Source organism: Rosa chinensis, chromosome 3 (assembly GCF_002994745.2).
Source record: "Rosa chinensis cultivar Old Blush chromosome 3, RchiOBHm-V2, whole genome shotgun sequence".
NCBI classification, from domain to species: domain Eukaryota; kingdom Viridiplantae; phylum Streptophyta; class Magnoliopsida; order Rosales; family Rosaceae; genus Rosa; species Rosa chinensis.
Window position 1 is genome coordinate 31,596,238 of NC_037090.1, and position 18,678 is coordinate 31,614,915.

General features: G+C 38.0%; 1 protein-coding gene across 1 annotated transcript; it reads left to right on the forward strand.

Moving 5' to 3' along the window:
* Positions 1-8,434: 8,434 nt before the first annotated feature.
* Positions 8,435-18,127, forward strand: LOC112191318 (zinc finger CCCH domain-containing protein 13). Its single transcript, XM_024330632.2, has 12 exons — positions 8,435-8,566; positions 9,668-11,099; positions 11,737-11,744; positions 12,462-12,637; positions 13,317-13,377; positions 13,476-13,574; positions 13,938-14,032; positions 14,253-14,366; positions 16,019-16,086; positions 16,693-16,803; positions 17,266-17,497; positions 17,860-18,127. The coding sequence occupies exons 2-12, from the start codon at positions 9,769-9,771 to the stop codon at positions 17,968-17,970; spliced, it is 2,406 nt and encodes an 801-aa protein (XP_024186400.1). The 5' UTR covers positions 8,435-8,566; positions 9,668-9,768; the 3' UTR covers positions 17,971-18,127.
* Positions 18,128-18,678: the final 551 nt, after the last annotated feature.

The window sequence follows — 18,678 nt, forward strand, 5'->3', positions numbered from 1 at the left end:
GCCAATTGCGCTGCCACAATGCTCTATGATGGGTCCGTACAGACGAATGGGCAACTACGTCGGATTTGAGACTCCAACAATCGTCCGGCACTTAATGCCCTTGCAAGACGATCTCCTTACCGCTAGACTTGAGGGTTGTCACTTTGATGAGACAGTCTTCCCGTCGTTAGGGGGAGATAAGAACACGGATGTTCAGCAGGAACAACAAGAATTGTCGTGGCCTGTCCCCACTATGTCTCATCTCGATCCCTACTAAAGTGACGAGATCACACAAATATGCTGCAAACATGCCTGCAAGGAAGGACGTCCCTACGAGAGGACATAGCGCCACCCTACACGGAGGTAGGCATGGCGCCAACGCCAATGAGAGTGGCACTCTGGCGGTACAGGTCATGGCCCTAGCTAGGATGCATAGGAGGCCCGTGGGTTCGAATGATGCTTTGACACAACCTAATCCTTGGATCATCGGCACTCAAAATCCGTCTCATGAGAATCTTCTAGGTTATGGTTATCATTGGGGGACGCCTCAACGTCAGAACCTATTTATGAGAATATAGAACTCTACGAAAATTACACTAGTGTACATGAGACGTGGGATACAAACTCCATCATAATTGATGATGTAGTCACGCACTTCGTTGCACATGAGTTTATTGAGTCCGATGATATCGAACCACACTCCGTTGATGAATGAATGACAACATAGAGAGATTTGGCCTAAATGGAAAGATGTGATCCAGGTTAAGTTGGATTCTCTAACGAAGAGGGAGGTTTTTGAGCCAGTGATGCCAACACCTCCTAACATAAAACCTATTGACTAATGGGTCTTCATTAGAAAACGTGATGAGAAAAAGAGATGGCTGGTAATCTCGCCTTATGGCGCAAGGCTTCTCACAAAACGCCCTAGAATCGACTACGATGAGACATATTCTCTCGTAATGGATGTCATTGCACTCCACTACCTTATTAGTTTGGCAGTTTTCGAATAACTGAACATGTAGCTTATAAATGTGGTCACTACGGGATCTAGATACGGAATATACATGAAGGTTCATGTTGTACTTCATTTACCCAAGTCAAGTGGCTCTAGACCACGGAGCGCGTTTACAATAAGGTTGGAACACTCACTAAAGTGACTACTTGATTGGAAAGGGATATGCCCACGCGTTTCCATAACAAGTTTCGGATTCTATCACGGTTCATGTTGGACATGATCTTCATTAGAAGCCCTTAAAGAGTTAAGGGAAACCGCTGAACACTTGAAATCTGATTTTGAGATGAAGGATTATGAGAGAACACGATTATGTCTCAGTTTGGAACTTGAGCATCGTGTCAATAGATGCTTAGGCATTTTGACAAGGTCAAGCCTTCAAGCACCCCCATGATTGTCCGTAGTCTTGATCCTGAAAAGGGTCCTCTTCATTGAAAGGATGATAATGAATGAAGATGTGCTAGAGGCAGAAGTGTCTTACTTGAGTACAATAGACGCATTATTGTACTTAGCTCAATGCACAAGACCGGACATCTCATTTGCAGTGAACTTGTTAGCTAAGGTATAACTCTGCGCCAACGCGACGCCATTTGATTGGTGTAAAAGATATCTTTCGGTACTTGAGATGTACGATTGATATGGGCTCGTTCAATCCCTATAGAGAGATGATGGATTCAGAGCCATCACACACCTGGAACGCCGCCAACACTGGCCTGCGTCCACTATCCCCATCCCAAAACGACATGTGTTTTGGAAGGTTTTGCTGATGTTGGGTATCTCTCTGACCCATACAAAGGTCATTCCCAAACTGGTTAAGTGTTCACCATGGGTAAAGACAGTGATACCTTGGAGGTCTACAGAACAGACCCTAGTCGTTATATCTTCGAACAATGCAGAGATTATTGCTCTTCACAAAGTGGTTCATGAATGTATATGGATTGGATCCATAATTACGCATGTTCGAAATAATTGTGGTTTGAAATCTACCACAGATGAGCCTACGAGCATATAGGATAATGCTGCTTGTTTTGAAGCAAGGATACATCAAAAGCGACCACACCAAGTATAATCAGCAACAACAAACTCTCCTCAAGATCAAAGTGAACTAGGTTCAATCTGAGGACAGTGCGGCAGGCTTGCTCACTAATTGATTGCCTAAATTCCACTTTCGAGAAACATGTTGGTAACATTGTTTGCGGAAGTTATCCGAACTCCAATGACCATGTTGTCAGGGGGAGATGCAGACATCAGGGGGAGGTGTCTACATGTATGGTCTCGAAACGTGAAGGGTGTGTTGTGCTCTTTTTCCCCTTCGACCGAGGTTATTTTTGTCCCACTGGGTTTTTGTTACTCGGCAAGGTTTTTAATGAGGCAACAAGAGGAGCACCACGTTTGGGCGACATAAGGGGGAGTGTTCAAGTAAATCCAGAATATGTGTTTGGCCTAAACTCGAGGTTACTTGCTCTAGTTGAAATAGGGTTTATCTTAGAGATATTCTCGGAGAATCTTAGGAGATATCCAATCAATGTACGATTATGTTTCCATGTACAACTCTATCTCTATGCTTGTAATCCTCTATATAAAGAGGTCCCTATTATCAATGAAAGTACGACTCAATTCTCTCCCAATTCAGTTTTCCTTAAACAAGGTATTATTTATGATAATAACCCTTATGAATATATCATTTTTTATAAATTTTCAACTAAATTGAAAATTGTTAAGGCATTCATAATCGTAATTTATCATTTATGATCGTGAAAAGTTCATGTTTGATATGTTTGGTTCGTTCATTTATTTGATTGAGTTCGGTAACCTTAACGATTAGCAATTTTGAAGAAAATTTTCATAAGTGATCTACTCATGTATACCTAATCATCTGATGGTTGATTTGTCAAAATGTAATCGAAACGTGTGTTTCACAATCATTAATTAGAAAGCCCTCATGAAGTCGTTATTAGAGCCTCTCCCTGGCTATAATATCAAGCAGAGTACTTTTTTTGTCTGTGTAATCTAGTGTGGTAAACACAACATAAAGTAGGACTTAATGAGACATCTACACAGCTGCACTCTAAGAGTACATCAGACAAATTTGGTTTGCCCTTTAATGTTGGGCACAATTGCAGTTTAAGCTGCGGTTGATTGCTTGTTCATTGACATGGGCTATATGGATAGCCAATTTTTTTCGTCGGACTATTAAACCAAAGAATAGCTTGATAGGAGTCTCATGTCCCCCGAAAGTCTATCCTAGGGGTTGGATGTAGTAAGGCGTGGTGGGTTGCGGATCTGGAAAAGGGATGCTTCGATGGTGGCTTCGATAGACGACTGATGTCAGATAGGTGGAGGCGCTGAGGGACGGTATACGGCGGTTCTGATGGTGGCAGAAGCTGGAGTGCTCCTAGGATTGGATCGGGTTTGACCTAGATTAGGCTTCGGTCATGTCTCTTGGGCCTATCTAGTTTTGAGCCTGGTTGTGTCGGCCAAGGAGGAGTGTTGCATCTCCTTTTTTTTTTTTTGTCTTTGTTTTGTTGTTTGATTTTCTGCGTTTTGAATAATGTTGACCCCTTGTGGTCGTGTTTGTGGTTGATTACAATACACCGCTGATCGAGTGATGACGTTTTCCACCCGCATCAATCACAAGTATTCACTACTCAAGAGGCAGAGTTGACTTGAGCACTTGTCAATCCTTCATGGGTTTAGATCTGCTACCCAGTTGGGATGCCGATGCCATCTTACCATCGATGTTGGCAATTTGTCAAATTACAAGTCTCCTTGGTCGTTATGACCATTTTCTTGTCTCATGGTGTACCGGAAAATTTGTAGCTCCATTAGGAAGTTATGTTCAAGCCTTTTGGTCTGGCTCTTGTGACAAATGGCCCGTTAGCGGCTCCTGTTTTGTATCGTTCATATCACTTGTAACTTTTTCCGTATGAACGAACTTATTTGATCAAGGACACTCACTTAGCTTGCATGTTCAGCTAGTGAGATTTAAACTTATGACATCCATGGTGTTAACTAGGCTAGCCAACTAACAATTCACATGTCAGTGAGGCCACCGAGTTCCAACTTTATTTCCAAAGAGTTTTCTTTCATCATATCACTCAACTTAATCCCTCAAGTCCTCTTATTAGGATTTATTCACAAGTTTTTGTCCCAACTCCACCTTCGTAAAGGACATGTATACATCACTTTCTTTTTTTTTCTTTTCTTTTTTAAAAAGAGGATCAAAGAGTTTCACTCCTGCCCCCATGGTGACTCAAACCCATGACTTCTTCACAAGTGATACTATGTAGTTCATGAGTAATAAGTTGGTTTAATCTACTCCGTCATAGTGACAACAGTTGGATTAAAGTTGGACTTGGCCAAAACACGTAGAGTCGTAGACAGAAAATGTCTTCGACCTTTCATATTTCCTAATTTTTACTATTTTTTCTTAATTCTTAAAATTGAGTCTTGATGTACGTAGTCTAAAACCAATCCTAACCTGTCCTTAAAAAATAGAACCTATAAACCATATGAAATGTCTTGTTCTTGGAGGTCCTTGTCGCTGTTTTGGAAACTATCGAATCCAAGAGACCACTAAGTTGGATGAGGTCCAACAACATAACATCTTGTTGTCTTTATCATTTTTACTTTATAAAACTTATTTTGCATCACAAGAAGCTATCTTGTTGGTTACTCACTAGCAGAGGATTCAGTCTAGGTCCAGCGTCGGGTCCCTAGATGCACTAGTGATCGGCGTATAAGGGAGTGCTTTCTTGCCTTATCATAAGTCTTTTAACTTATTATGTCCTTTTCTTTGTGTTTAGGTTAGTTATTATGTCACTCTATCCTTATTTTTTTTGTCAATATCATTTTTTCTTCTTCTTAATGATGGATTCCGCCTCAAGGATTATCTCTGGATAAGGACGCATTTGTGTCTCTTATGCGCAGGTATTAATAAGAAGTTTAGAGTTCCCTTCCACAAAGATATAAGAATAATTTTAAAGATGAGCTGTATGCAAGCCTTCCCTTAGAGCTGTAGCTTCTGCAACCAAAATGTTAGTAGATCCAATGCTTCTACTAGCAACAATTAAAGGATTCCCAACAGAGTTTCTAATGATAAAACCTATAGTTGCATGGTCACCTTTAACAGAACCATCAAAATTTAATTTAAGAAAATGATCCTGAGAGGTTGCCATTTTGAAAATATTTTGAGACTTTAGGAGAAAAATTCTTGGAATTAGCTTGAAAATAAAGATTAGCAAAAGTAACTGTAGCAAATAAAGTTTGGGATATTGACCCAATGCCCAAATTTGGGCCAATATATTCTCACTTACTCCACTAAGAGTTTTTTTACTCCAATTTATCAAATTTAACATTTAATGACAGTTTTGCCCTATCAATTAAACTGAAACTCATCGATCTATCTTCTCTCATACTCTCTCTCTCTCTCTCTCTCTCTCTCTCTCTCTCTCTTTCTCCCCTCAGCTCCATTGTCGAGGCCCAATCTGAGGCCGCCGGAATCACGCCGTCATCGAGACTTAAATCGGTGTGGTATCGAGGCTCTCAATCCGTTGTCGTGCAGCACAGTTTCTACTCAGACAAAGACTCTGGCGCAGTTGTGGAGGCACAAATCGGTCCGGCATCGAGGCTCAATCCGCCGACGTGCAGCATAGACTTCGACTCCGACGTGCAACCCAAATTCTAATTCCGGTTTCGACTCCGACACTGACATCCAAGCAATAAACTCTGACAGAGATTTCGGTGTTGGGTTGGGTCCGGCCTAGACCGAGCAGAGGTCCTGGACGGTGAGGTGGAAGTTGTTGTTGGTGTCGGAGTCGAATCAGAGGACCGGGGACTTGAGGCGGAGGTCCAGGAGGGCGATGTGGCCTTGGTGGTCGCCGGAGGCGAGGAGGAAGTGGGAGCTGGAATGCTTGGTGGAGAGGAGGTCGAGGCCGAGGCCTGGTTGGTGGATAGAGTCAGTGAGGGTCTTGAGCTCGACGTGGTTGCAAGAGAGAGGGCTCCTCTGATCTGGTTTTGTTTCTTCTTCTTCTTGCCCGGGTTGCAGGCTTGGGAGTGGTGTGGGAGATTAGGACTTTGTTTACATTTCTTTTTTGGATCAATTACTGGTCCTCAATAGATTAAAATGAGTATTAAACCTAAACTGTTAACATTCTATACAACTATGTTAGTTTTGCTATACAACTATGGGTAATAAAGTTTTGCAATAATATGATTATTAGGGGGTAATAATATGTTTATTGGGAGGCAATAATATGATTATTGGGGCAATAAAATGTTTATTCGGAGGCAATAATATGATTATTGGGGGGCAATAAAATGTTTATTGGAAGGCAATAATATGATTATTGGGTATTATTAGGGGGCAATAAAATCGGATGCCGGAATCCGGTCACCAGTTGCCTGATTGCGGTCACAGTAGTCAGTAGCCGGCCACAGGTCACGGGAGTTCGGCGAGGCCTCTGATGACTTCTCTCTCTAAGTGACAAAGAAGGATAGGGCAAAATTGTCTTAAAAATAAATAAAAAGCAATAAAAAATATTTAATTGGGTATTAGGGCAAAAAATATATAAACTATTGGGTACGTGGGTAATCTCATAAGATGTTTGGATAAATGAGGTTAGTGTAGCTCGAATTTGGGTAAATGGACATTTTCCCATAAAGTTTTAGACGGCGAAATAGATAAATTGTGAAACACTATTTTATTTCTGGAATTCCAGATTGACCAAAGAAGAATTAAGATTTTAGAGAAATGATCATAATTCTTCTTTAGGTTACTTATATAAGTTAACCAAGAGACTAAAGAGTACTCAGACCAAGCTAGAGGATTGGGAAGACCAGAAAGAGACCATACCTGAGTAGCAAATGAACAATGCATAAAAGATGATCCATAGTCTCTACATGATTATTACAGAAGAAGCATAGATGGGAAACAGAATGATTAAAACTTGATATCTTATCTCTTGTTCTAAGCCTATTTCTAATTAAAATCCAAGCAAAAATTTTAACTTTATGAGAAATATTTAGTTTCCACATTTTAGTAGTAGGTTATGTGTAAATATTGAATTAGATGCATATTAGGTTAGGCCCAAATTACCTGGTTATTGGCATAGTTAGTAAAAAAAAGGGACGTGTATAGTACGCGAAAAATACATACGTGTATTATTCGTATACTTTATCAAATAGTTCGTTGAAAAGTTCGGCAAAATATTTTTAATTAATTAAATAATTTATTTTTTTAATTAAAAATATTAATTTATATTCACTTTTGTTCAATAATATGTGTAAAATACGGAAAAAAACATAAAAATCTTGTATAGTACGTGTATAATATTTTTGCCTTCAAAAATATGAGAAATTTAACGAGTCACTTTGAAAAATACGAAGTACAGAAGTATTTTTGAAAAAATATAAATACGTGTTTTATTCGTGTATAATACAAAAAATTACTAACTATGATTATTGGTTACTAATTTTCTCTCATGTTGGGGAAGTCATTTAACTGTAGTAAAAATTCGAAAGTGTCCTTGCATGTGCCTTTAATTTGAGATTTTTAGTTGTTGAAGTGCAGTACTATATTGATCCAAATTGGAAACATCTGAAAATATATTAGCAAAATGGCAAATTAACATGATGGAATTCAAAAAAAATATTTACAAAGGGCCTCACTGTTCACACGATGGGCAAATCAAGGCTCACAAAACCAGTAGGTTTCTGATCAACTAATATATGAGTTTATAAACCACGGCAAGTGGTTCAATGAATGCATTGGGTCCCCCCACGAGAACGTTGAAGATGTGAAACTCTCACGTCCTGCATTCGAACGTTAAGTTTAGAACTTATATTTTTTTTGGGCCTAAAAAACTTTTAAGATACCACTAATAATTCATAATAAGTGTGTCAAAAAAAATATATATGAGTTTATAACTTATCACATGATAGTCATACCAACCAAACTCTACCAACTCCAAAATAACTGGTCATTTAAAGTCAGTGGTAATCGAACTTGGATGGTCACAGACTCACAGTTAAACCATCCAAGTTCAATAATGTAAAAGTAATTGACTATAATTTTTTTTTAGAAAGTTTTAAATGCCATCAAATTCAAGGCTTGTAAATTTTATAAAAATTCTTTATTCATTATATTTAATGTTGTTGACGACGGTCAACAAGTAAGCAACAAATGAGGCTACTTACTGCACCTCAAGAATGCAACCTCAAAATTTTTTACTTCGCCACGGCCTAAGATCTTTACACTTGATAATTTGGTTACCAAGACCGAATTAACAGGTAGATGCAAGTTACCTGAAGAATTTTATTAGGTGTAAAAAAAAAAAAAAAAAAATTACTGCCCAATCTGATTCATGGGTACATTGGGGACATGGGGCCCACAGTAACCACAAAGAAAACGGTTCATATCACAGCCGTCAGTCATATAACACAGTTACTACTTGATCGACAGACAGGTACGCAACCTTTTACAACATCTTCAAACGCGCGCCGAGAGAAACAGAGAGAATTAGGGTCCTCCTCCAGAAACCGAGCAATGGAAGCTTTTGTCTGGTCGGAATTAAGGTAAATGAAGAACCTCTCTCTCTCTCTCACTTGATTTCTAGGGTTTTATTCTATCCCATTTTTTTTTTCTTTTTCTTTTTTTTGGGGGGGTGACAAAGATTGGAGCTTTATTCTTCATTTTGTGGTTTGTGCTAATCTTTTGAGCACCTCAATGATCCATAGCTTTTCCCAATTGAGATCTTATTTGAATTGTGCCAAAGCTTGATTCTTGATTTTCATTTCGTGTTGTATTCTGAGACTACTATATTAATTGGGAGGGTGCAATTCAAAGCGCATTTGGGGTGTGCGACTCAGATGTATGGTTCATGGTTTTTACTTCCTCTCACTTAACTGGATAGAGGGTAAAAGATTTGATTTTTACTTTGCTTTCGATAATGTGTTAGTCGGGTGATTTGTGCTATTTGTTCTTTCAAGCTGGATTTTTTTTCCCTTTCTTATATTTTTCGGGTGAATTGGAATTTATAGGCTTTGTTAGTGAAGACAAGTGGTTTCTTTGTATGTCCTTTATTGTTGTGTAGGATATTGCTTCTGTGATAAATGGGTTTGTCTGCTGAAAAAGAAAGAAAAAACGGAGAGAGGGGTTTTGAAATGCTATGCGTAATGTTTCTTCGTCTCTTCATGGAAAGTTTGATGGTGATATAGTTGTTTTCAGCTATTTAGAGTTTCGAGTTTACACACTTTCGCTGTCTGAATTTCTTTGGATTGTTTAATGGCGATAATTGTTATGAGCTTTTATTTATTTTCAGCTATTTCTTCTATTTGGAGTGTTGAGTTTTACATGTTTTCGCTGTCTGGGTTCTCTGAATGTCTTTGGAAAGTTTTACGGTGATAGGCTTTTTCTGAACATTAGTTAGTTTTCAGCTATTTCATCTACTGGAGTGTCGACTTACGCGTTTTCGCTGTCCGGGTTCACTGAATGTCTATGGAAAGTTCGATGGTTATAATATATCTGAAGTTTAGTTAGTTGCCTGGTATTTCCTCTCGGAGTGTTGAGTTTAGATGTTTTTGTTGTCTGGGTTCTCTGATGTTTGCATTTTGAATACTTTGGGTATAAATGAGAATGTTTTAGCCTCAAGAAAGTTTCATCACCTGTTTATGCAGATTTTAAGTATCCAATCATAAGAGGGTTAGGAGAACCTGCTATTTTGTCCGCTATTGTGTTGCATACTGGTGTAGCTCCATAAGACTATAGGATCTTAAGCATGAGTGGTGCACCAAAGAGATCTCATGAAGAGAGCGGCCATTCCTCCTCTTCAAAGTACCCACATGAAGATTCAGGAACATACCCCAAGCTGCCGCCATCAGTTTCAAATGAGTATCATCAACCCTATGAGATGGGTCAAGATTCTCGACTCACGAAGATTCCCCGTACAGAATCCCGCGATGCGGATAGAAGATCTCCCCTGCATTCAATATATCGAATGCCATCAGCTTCAAATGATTTGCATGTAGATCACCCTCCTGCTTCTGAAAACAGGTTGGAATCCAGAGATTCCAAGGATACTCGAGATCTTCGGTTTGAGAACCGAGACAAAAAGACTGAGACAAGGGAACCATACAGTGAGGTAAGAAGGGATACTCCAAATGCTAAGGTTGAAAAGGATGTGAGACATGACAGTAGAGGGGATGATAATAAGGAGGTGAAATCTGAAAGGGAGAATTATACTGATGCTAAGGCTGACCTCAAAGCGGAAGGTTATGGTGTGGCAAGTAGTCACTTAAATTATAAAGAATCAAAAGAGTACCATAGAGGAAAGCGATATTCTGATGCTCCAGTAGGAAGTACAGATACGTGGCATCGCAGTACTTCACAAGGCCATGTTGAGGTTGGAAAGGAAGTCCCCACTACTGAGGAGCGAGATCATGTAGAGGCACATGAGGCTGTTGGGGAGAACAGATATGATTCTAAAGGTGATGATAAGTTCAAAGACAAGGATAGAAAAAGGAAAGACATAAAGCATCGGGATTGGGGAGAAAGGGACAAGGAAAGAAGTGACCGTAGGAGCAATGTGCAAGTAGCTAACAGCAGTAGTGATTGCAAAGACTTGGCAAAGGAAGAAAGAGATGCAGAGAGGTGGGAGCGTGAGCGGAGGGACACTGCAAAAGATAAGGAAATACTAAAAGAGAGGGAAAGGGATCATACCAAGAGAGATACATGGAGTGGAGTAGAGAAAGATAGTTCAAATACTGAGAAGGAAGTGGGGGATGGGTCTATCAGAATGCCAGAGCATGAAACTCTGCCACCAGAGCAGAAGAAACAGAAAGATTTTGAAAGTTGGAGAACTGCTGATAGGGAATCGAGAGATAGGAGGAAAGAAAGAGATGTTGACGCTGAGGGAGAGAGACCTGAAAAGCGCATTAGGGGTTATGACAAAGAATCAGATGATGGAGGTGCAGATGGTGAAGCGGCCACAGACAAAGAAAGGGAAGTTTATAATTATGGAGTTCAGCAGCGTAAAAGGATGCAACGGTCAAGGGCTGCCCCAGCAAATCGGGAGCTGCGTTTTAGATCACATACACAAGACAATGAAGGGTGTGTTTACTATTTCCCTTTTCTGTTTTTGAAACTTTTGTTGCAACAGTTGTGGCATGATGCTCTGTTTCACATTCTGAGAAGGATTGTTCTAGTTTCTTCATCTTTACTACATAGATTTTTTTTTTTTTTTTTTTTTTTGTAGAAGATAAACTGCTTATTTTTCTTAGAAACTTGTAGCCTAGTTACAGATTAACAACTTTCTTGCAGTAATATATTTTTAGTAATGTGGTGACAATTTTCTAATTGACAGAAATGTTATCTGTAAAATTTTTAGTTGTGAGACTTAGATGGGAGCTATATATTTTTGCTACTGCAAACAGTTTTTTTGTTATCACGAGTCCTGACTAAATTTATTTGTAGTCTGACGTGATAGTTTAAATTTTCTTAGCTTGTAATCCAACAATTGTATTTAATGAAAGGAACACTTTTCCTTAAAGGTATACTCATTGTTGAAGTTAGATATCAAAAGTGGCTATTGTTAATCTTTCTTTTTTAATAAACTTCATTTTCAGCATAATTCACTCTGTTTGATGTTCAAATTAATTAATATTCATCTGTGTTATGATGGAAATGGAACTGAGTTCTTTGGTCTAATAGACAATTTAATTATCTTTATCTGTTTTATATCTTGCAGATCCCAAGGTGCGCTGTTACATTCTATTTTCGTGCAAGAGGAATTTGTGTCTTCGTGAAGTACTGTAGAATTTAACAGAAATTACTTTTGTTTATGTTCCTCACTCTACTCTGATGCATGTATGCATACTTACTATAAATACAGAGTAGGTAGCCTAATTAATGTTAGTTCATCCTCTCATTTGCTGCATTATGTATAACCGGGAAGCTGAAAGTACAGAAATCTTGTTTCAAACACTGCCCTCTTTATATATATTTTGTTTTTTGTGGCTGATTCTTCAGTTGTGCATTTCATGGAAAATCATCCTCCGTTTGTGGGTGGGTGGGGAAGAGAGAGAGAGAGAGAAGGGACGGGCGGGTCGCGCGCCCGGGTGGGGGGGGGGTTTGTGAAGGTGAGAAGTATTTGTCGAAGTTTATAGGAAAAATGGGAGTAGAGCATAATCTGGGCATCAGGCATCTAATTCTTGGTTCTTTTGGGAAATACCTTTTCTTCACTGGATTTGGAAGTGAAAAGCATTAAAAGTAAATTTCTCATAGGCTCATGATAGATCAGACTAAAAAATTACCCATAAATAAGCATTCTAAGTGGCAAAACTAGTTAATTTTCCAGCCTTCTGTTGGAGATGTTGTTATGTAGGACAAATCGTCCGTAATGTTCCAAATCAGTATTAGTTTACATGGTTTGCTCCTCACGTATGCCATATGCTAACACTGCTACTGTTTCAGGTAAAGCTGAAGTATCTTCTGTTGTTTATAAAGTCGGTGAATGCATGCAAGAATTGATAAAGTTATGGAAGGAACATGAAGCATCTCCGGGTGAAAAAAATGGTGAAACCTCTGTTACTGGTCCGACACTTGAAATTCGGATACCTTCCGAGCATGTTACAGCAACAAATCGCCAAGTAAGATCTCAGTTTGTTTGGACAAAACTAGTAATGCAGTTAGTCATGCATTTTTGGCTCTGGTATTTATTCTGCTGTTCTTTTCCTCTTGTGTCTAAGCCTTTTGATATATTTCTGTTTGATTTTTGTCCTTTAGCAAATTCATTTACTTCATACGAAAAATGTTAACACCTGTCTAGATTGAAATAGCAGCTACCAATATTTGTTTCGCCACTAGATCAGATCACATTGGAATAAAAAACTCTTTATCATATATATATATATATATATTTTGGTCTTGCAAGCATATGTGTGTGGTTAATAACTTTTGTTGCACAATTACACCTACCAAACAATTACGTTCCATATGAATGTCACATGTGGACAAAAACCAATGTCATGTGAAGAAGTCTTGAGCTAGGAACAGATCCATTGGGACTTTTGTTTTCTTTCTGGAAACAATAATATCCCTCATTCAATAATGATGGGAACTAAACCACTATGGGGGTTTTGAGATCTCTGAGGTTTAAAGGGTTATGTTTGTGTTTTTTTTTTTTTTTTTTGCCATTGGTGCCTTACACGTCTCGGTGGAGGGGTGTGTGTTGTTGGGGGGGGGGGGGGGGGGGGGTGGGTTGCATGCAGCCTCATTATCTTTTTGTTATATTTTATTTTCTTTACTTTTGTAACAATTTGTATGCAGGTTAGAGGTGGTCAACTGTGGGGAACAGATATATACACAGATGATTCAGATCTTGTTGCTGGTATGTGTTTTTTATGATTGGAAAATTGATGTTGATTCTTATGTCATAATTTGATTATATATGTAAATCCATGTTAATATTACAATGCTGCTTTCCAGTCCTCATGCATACAGGGTATTGCCGACCCACAGCGTCTCCTCCACCTTCTGCTATCCAGGAGTTGCGTGCTACAGTTCGAATACTACCCCCACAAGACTGTAAGTCTACTGTTGGCTTATCTTTTGTGCCTTCCAGAGCCATATTGTATCAATGTTTCGATGTCATTTGGATCCAACAATGCCACCCTTACTGTCAATACTGCATTGTAACTTTGGGTTGCATACTTCTATTTTGTAACTATAATTCCTTTTGTGCTAGTTGCAACATTAATAGAACTGGGAGGGGATTATTAGATCACTGGATATAGCTTTTCATATTGCATGGTTTTTGGGATCAATTGAATACTGGGCTGAGATTTTTATTTTCTTCATTTTTTTTCTCAATTTTGTTTTAACAGTCAAAAATAAAATAAAGAAGGAAAAAAAAGCTTTGTTTGAATCTGATTCTGACATTTTTATTAGGTTACATTTCTACCCTGAGAAATAATGTTCGTTCTCGTGCGTGGGGAGCTGCTATTGGTTGTAGCTATCGTGTTGAGCGCTGCTGCATAGTGAAGGTATTAAGAACTTGAAAGTCTATTAATCATCCTTTTCAGATATGTGAGTGTGCAATTTTTCCTTGTTTGAAGAATGATAACGTATCATAGTGCTTCATATAATTTTGAAGATACTAACTTCACAATTATGGGCTTGGATTTACTAATGCCTTACTATTTACTGTACATGTAGTGTATTGTAATGACACTGATGTTTCTTCCTAAATTGTTTTGTTTTCAGAAAGCAGGAGGAAGTATCGATCTTGAACCCTGTCTAACACATACTTCTACAGTGGAGCCTACTCTTGCTCCAGTTGTTGTTGAGCGTACAATGACTACAAGGGCTGCAGCTTCGGTATTGTTTGACTTCCTCTGTTTGGCGATGCTTTTTATTTAGACTTTGGTGGCACTTTCATTCTTTTGGCTCATATTTCCTAGTCCATTTTCCATTACTGCAACTACATATAAGTTAGTCCTTGAGACATATAATGTTCAGAAAATGTTTTCGATATACACCTTTAGCTGGAACTTCTTCCTTTTGAATTTATGTCCGATTTTTACTTGCCTTTATCCACAGCATCAGATATGTCTACATCTTTGAAAAGTATAACTTAAATTGGTCCAAAGATTTTCATCTTTGAAACATATACCTTTATGGTTTTTGTAGCATCAGTGTCATTTCTTTTCTCATGAGGGGTTAAAATATATTTGAAGTTAAAAATAACTTCTTGAGGCACTTGCAAACTTTGGAGGATGAAGAGAACATCACATTTTCTGCTATGGCGATCTTATTCTGCCTTCATTTTTCTCCTCTTTGTTTGATTATGATAAGGTTGCACATGTTAATTGGTAAGTAGAAAGAAATATATAGAAAAACTAATAGATAGTTATACCGGAAGTCTGACCTAATAGATAGTTTTACCTATAGTGTGACTTATGAGTTTTACATTATTGATGCACGCTAGAAATAAAGGTAAAGGGCCTAGGAAGTAAAAATGGCTCTCATGAGACAGGGTGGTAAGAAAGCACTGTGTTGGCTCTGATATGGGTGCTTGGATGACCAATGAGGGGTTAGTAGGAATGGCCAGGCCCATGGTTTGCTCCACTGAGGTCTAGTGTTCGAACACCCTCTGGGTACCTACTTAGCGATTTGGTAGTGTTTCCTGCCTCAAGATTGTAGGGTCCGGCAGACCCCAGTTTTGAGCCAGGTTCGCAAAGCGGGTTTGGGGGATTTCTGGGGTAGAGGAGCTTTGCGAGAGAGTAAGATCCGGTCAACTCTTTGGGCTTCGGTTTCTTAGGCTTTCAAAGATTATAGCTTCTCTTTTATCATGATGGACTCGAGAGCAGCACCAGTATAGGAGTTTTTATTTCTCTTTGGGTTTTTTTTGTGTGGGTTTCTTGGTTTGGGCTGGTTTTCCTATGAGTTACTGCTGTGTCTCTCTTGTATGGACTGTGGACATATTGTTTAGTGTTTGTATTTGTTCTTTGGTCAATAAAATCTGTTTCTCTTCCCAAAGGGAAAAAAAAAAGAAAGGCAGCTTCGCTTCTTAATTTTCCTTAATTGATTGTAGACAACAATGTTCCTCTTCCCTACCTTCTCTGGATGAAGCCTTAGTAAGATAGAAGAAAGATATTTTTCAACTCTAGTCTTCATGATCACTGGATGATTATATATCAGGATGCCAACCCATCACTGGACTGTGTTAAAAAATCTTTTGAAGTAAATAGTAAAAATTTGTCGCCTATAGGAATTGTAATTGCATAAATATGTTTAGGAAACCTCACTTTATATCAATTTGGATGTTATACGTGATATACAATAACAAATTTTTCCTAGTAATGTCAAACACCATATGAATTTTGATTTGTGCTTGTGTTCCAAAAAGTACACGATGGTATAGTTTCATAGGTAGATAGCCCTTATGCATGTAATCAAGAACACACCATTTATATGCTGGCCTTCAACCTATCATATTTATTAACTTACAATATGGTTTTCATTTTCAGAATGCATTGCGACAACAAAGATTTGTACGAGAAGTTACTATACAGTACAACCTCTGCAATGAGCCTTGGTAAACTAGAACTCTTATGTTTGAACCCTTCAGTTTAGTTGGTGTTTTGAGATGTGAACACTTTTTAGATTTCATTCATAGAACTTTTGTTTTGTTGTCTTGGCGTGGAATGCATTTGGGACAAGAATCTTATATTTCAGAATTACTCATCTGCTTGCACATTTGGATTTGATATATGTATTAGCATGTGATCAATAAAGTTTGTTTTAATTTTTTTTTAATTTTTATAAGAACAGATTGTTTAAACTGTGTATTTAAGTGTTTGCAGTGGTCTATTGGTATATTGTGTCATTGTCATTACTGTATTTTCTGTATGTATGATCCTACGCAAGTTCCTGCTTATGTGTTCAGATTGGTGTGATTATTAATATGATGCAGCTTATTAAGTTAGCATATATGTGTTTAGATTGGTGTGATCATTAATACAATGCTGATTAAGTTAGCCTGATTTGGAATATTGTCATTGGAAACTTCCCAACATTCGAGTACATTATAGATACAACGTTTCTGCTGTGTAGTGTTTCCTCTTTTTTTTTTTTGGCTATTTATTCCTCTCTATCAATCATTGTTGCACTTGCTTATGATCGTGCTTGCTAATATTCTCAGGATCAAATACAGCATAAGCATTGTTGCTGACAAGGGTTTGAAGAAGACCCTTTATACTTCTGCACGTTTAAAGAAGGGAGAAGTTCTCTATTTAGAAACACATTCATGCAGGTATAAATGCTAATTTAGTCATGTATATATATATGAGTATTACGTTTTCTTTTTACTTAATTTGTATGCTACATAACATAGAAGATAGTTTACTTGTAAAAGAGGGAATTTGAAGTTTCCTCGTTCCATTTCTTTCTTAAATAGAGAGCATCTCCAACAAGCTCTTCAACTTCCTTTCAAACTGTACTTTCAAGAGTGAACTTTACCGCTTCATAAAGTTGCGCCCAACTCACCCTTTAATTCCGTTTATTTATTTATTTTGTCTTTAATACGTTCCATAAAAAAAAAAAAAAAAAAAAAAAAAACCTTTGGTTCTTAAAATAGAAAAAGGAATGTTGAGGAGTGAGACTATTCTCACTAATATGCAGTGAATGTGACCTTACACAAGATTGTCTAGAAGGGTGTTGCACACAGTTCTTTAAGTAGTCGACATTTTCTCATCTGTTGAGTTATTATCTGAAGGTATGAGCTCTGTTTTAATGGGGAGAAGATCATCAAAGCCAGTCAATTATCTCAGATGCATGAAGGTGAGAATGAGAAGAATCAGAATCATGCTTCGCATTCCACAAATGGTGAACGAAATGATTCTGAAAACATTATAGTAGATGTATTTCGATGGTCTCGATGTAAAACACCTCTTCCCCAGAAGGTCATGCGGTCAGTTGGGATCCCTTTGCCCCTTGAACATGTGGAGGTACTTCATATTGCTCTAAATTTAATTTTAAGTTCGTGCACTGTGCTCTTCCGAAAAAAAAAAAAAAAAAAAAAGATAAGAAACTTCTCCATTTTGAAATTTGATAGAATAATGGGTTGCTGTCTTGAGAAAAGTTTCAAGACATGTCAAAACTAGTGTAAATCACCGTTTTAAAAACCCTTTCTAAACAGGTTGTAGGTGATATGTTAATAAAAAGGTATAAATTTATGGACCATAGCCGTCTTGTATCACTGTATGAGACATGCATGCGGAAAATGTATTTAATGGCCGTCCACATTTTGGTCTGTCTGGGTACAGTTTAAATACTAATCATAATTCTTCTTGGCTTTCTTCTTTGTTAGGTGTTGGAGGAAAATCTTGACTGGGAGGATGTGCAATGGTCACAGACTGGCGTTTGGATTGCTGGAAAAGAGTATTCACTTGCACGGGTGCATTTTCTGTCTGTAAATTAGCCGTGTCTACTGTTTTCCTGGACTAGTTTGTAAAACAATGTATCTTGACTTCTTTTTTTGCTAGCCGAATTGGATATATGGGTTTAGTATTATATTATATTGAAACGATGAGGCTTATGTTACACATCATTTGCTTATTGCTGATGGTTATATCTAATTTCAGTTGTGAAAATTGGTTATCGTGCATTGGTAGTGAACCATAGATGGAAAGAAACTTTGAGAAAATAATGTGTATTGCATGCAAATGAATACAATACTATTACACATGGAGTTTTGGTCTCTGAAACTTGGAGAAGTTGCAACAATTGCTGAAATTTGTGCAAGGATTGTTGAAAGGTGGAACTACTTCTATGCTAAAATTTTTGGAACATTGTCATCTGGGCGTGCAAATGCAGACCTTTTGAAGTTGCTTATCCGGGAGGTACACATTCTGGTCTCCTTTCTTGATGAGTTCTATAGAAGAGTTCTGCCATGATGCGTAAGGAGGAAGTTGGATATGTCGTAGACGTCTGCTGGAACTTCACCAATGTTTTTGGAATAAGTAGAGTACTCAGGCCTGAAAGTCAATCCTATACGAATGTTTTACTTGGGCTACTATGACTCGTATAAATCCAATGTTTTACTTGAGCTACTATGACTTGAGCTACAATCCAATGTTTTCACCAATGTTTTACTTGAGCTACTATGACTTGTATAAATCCTCACATA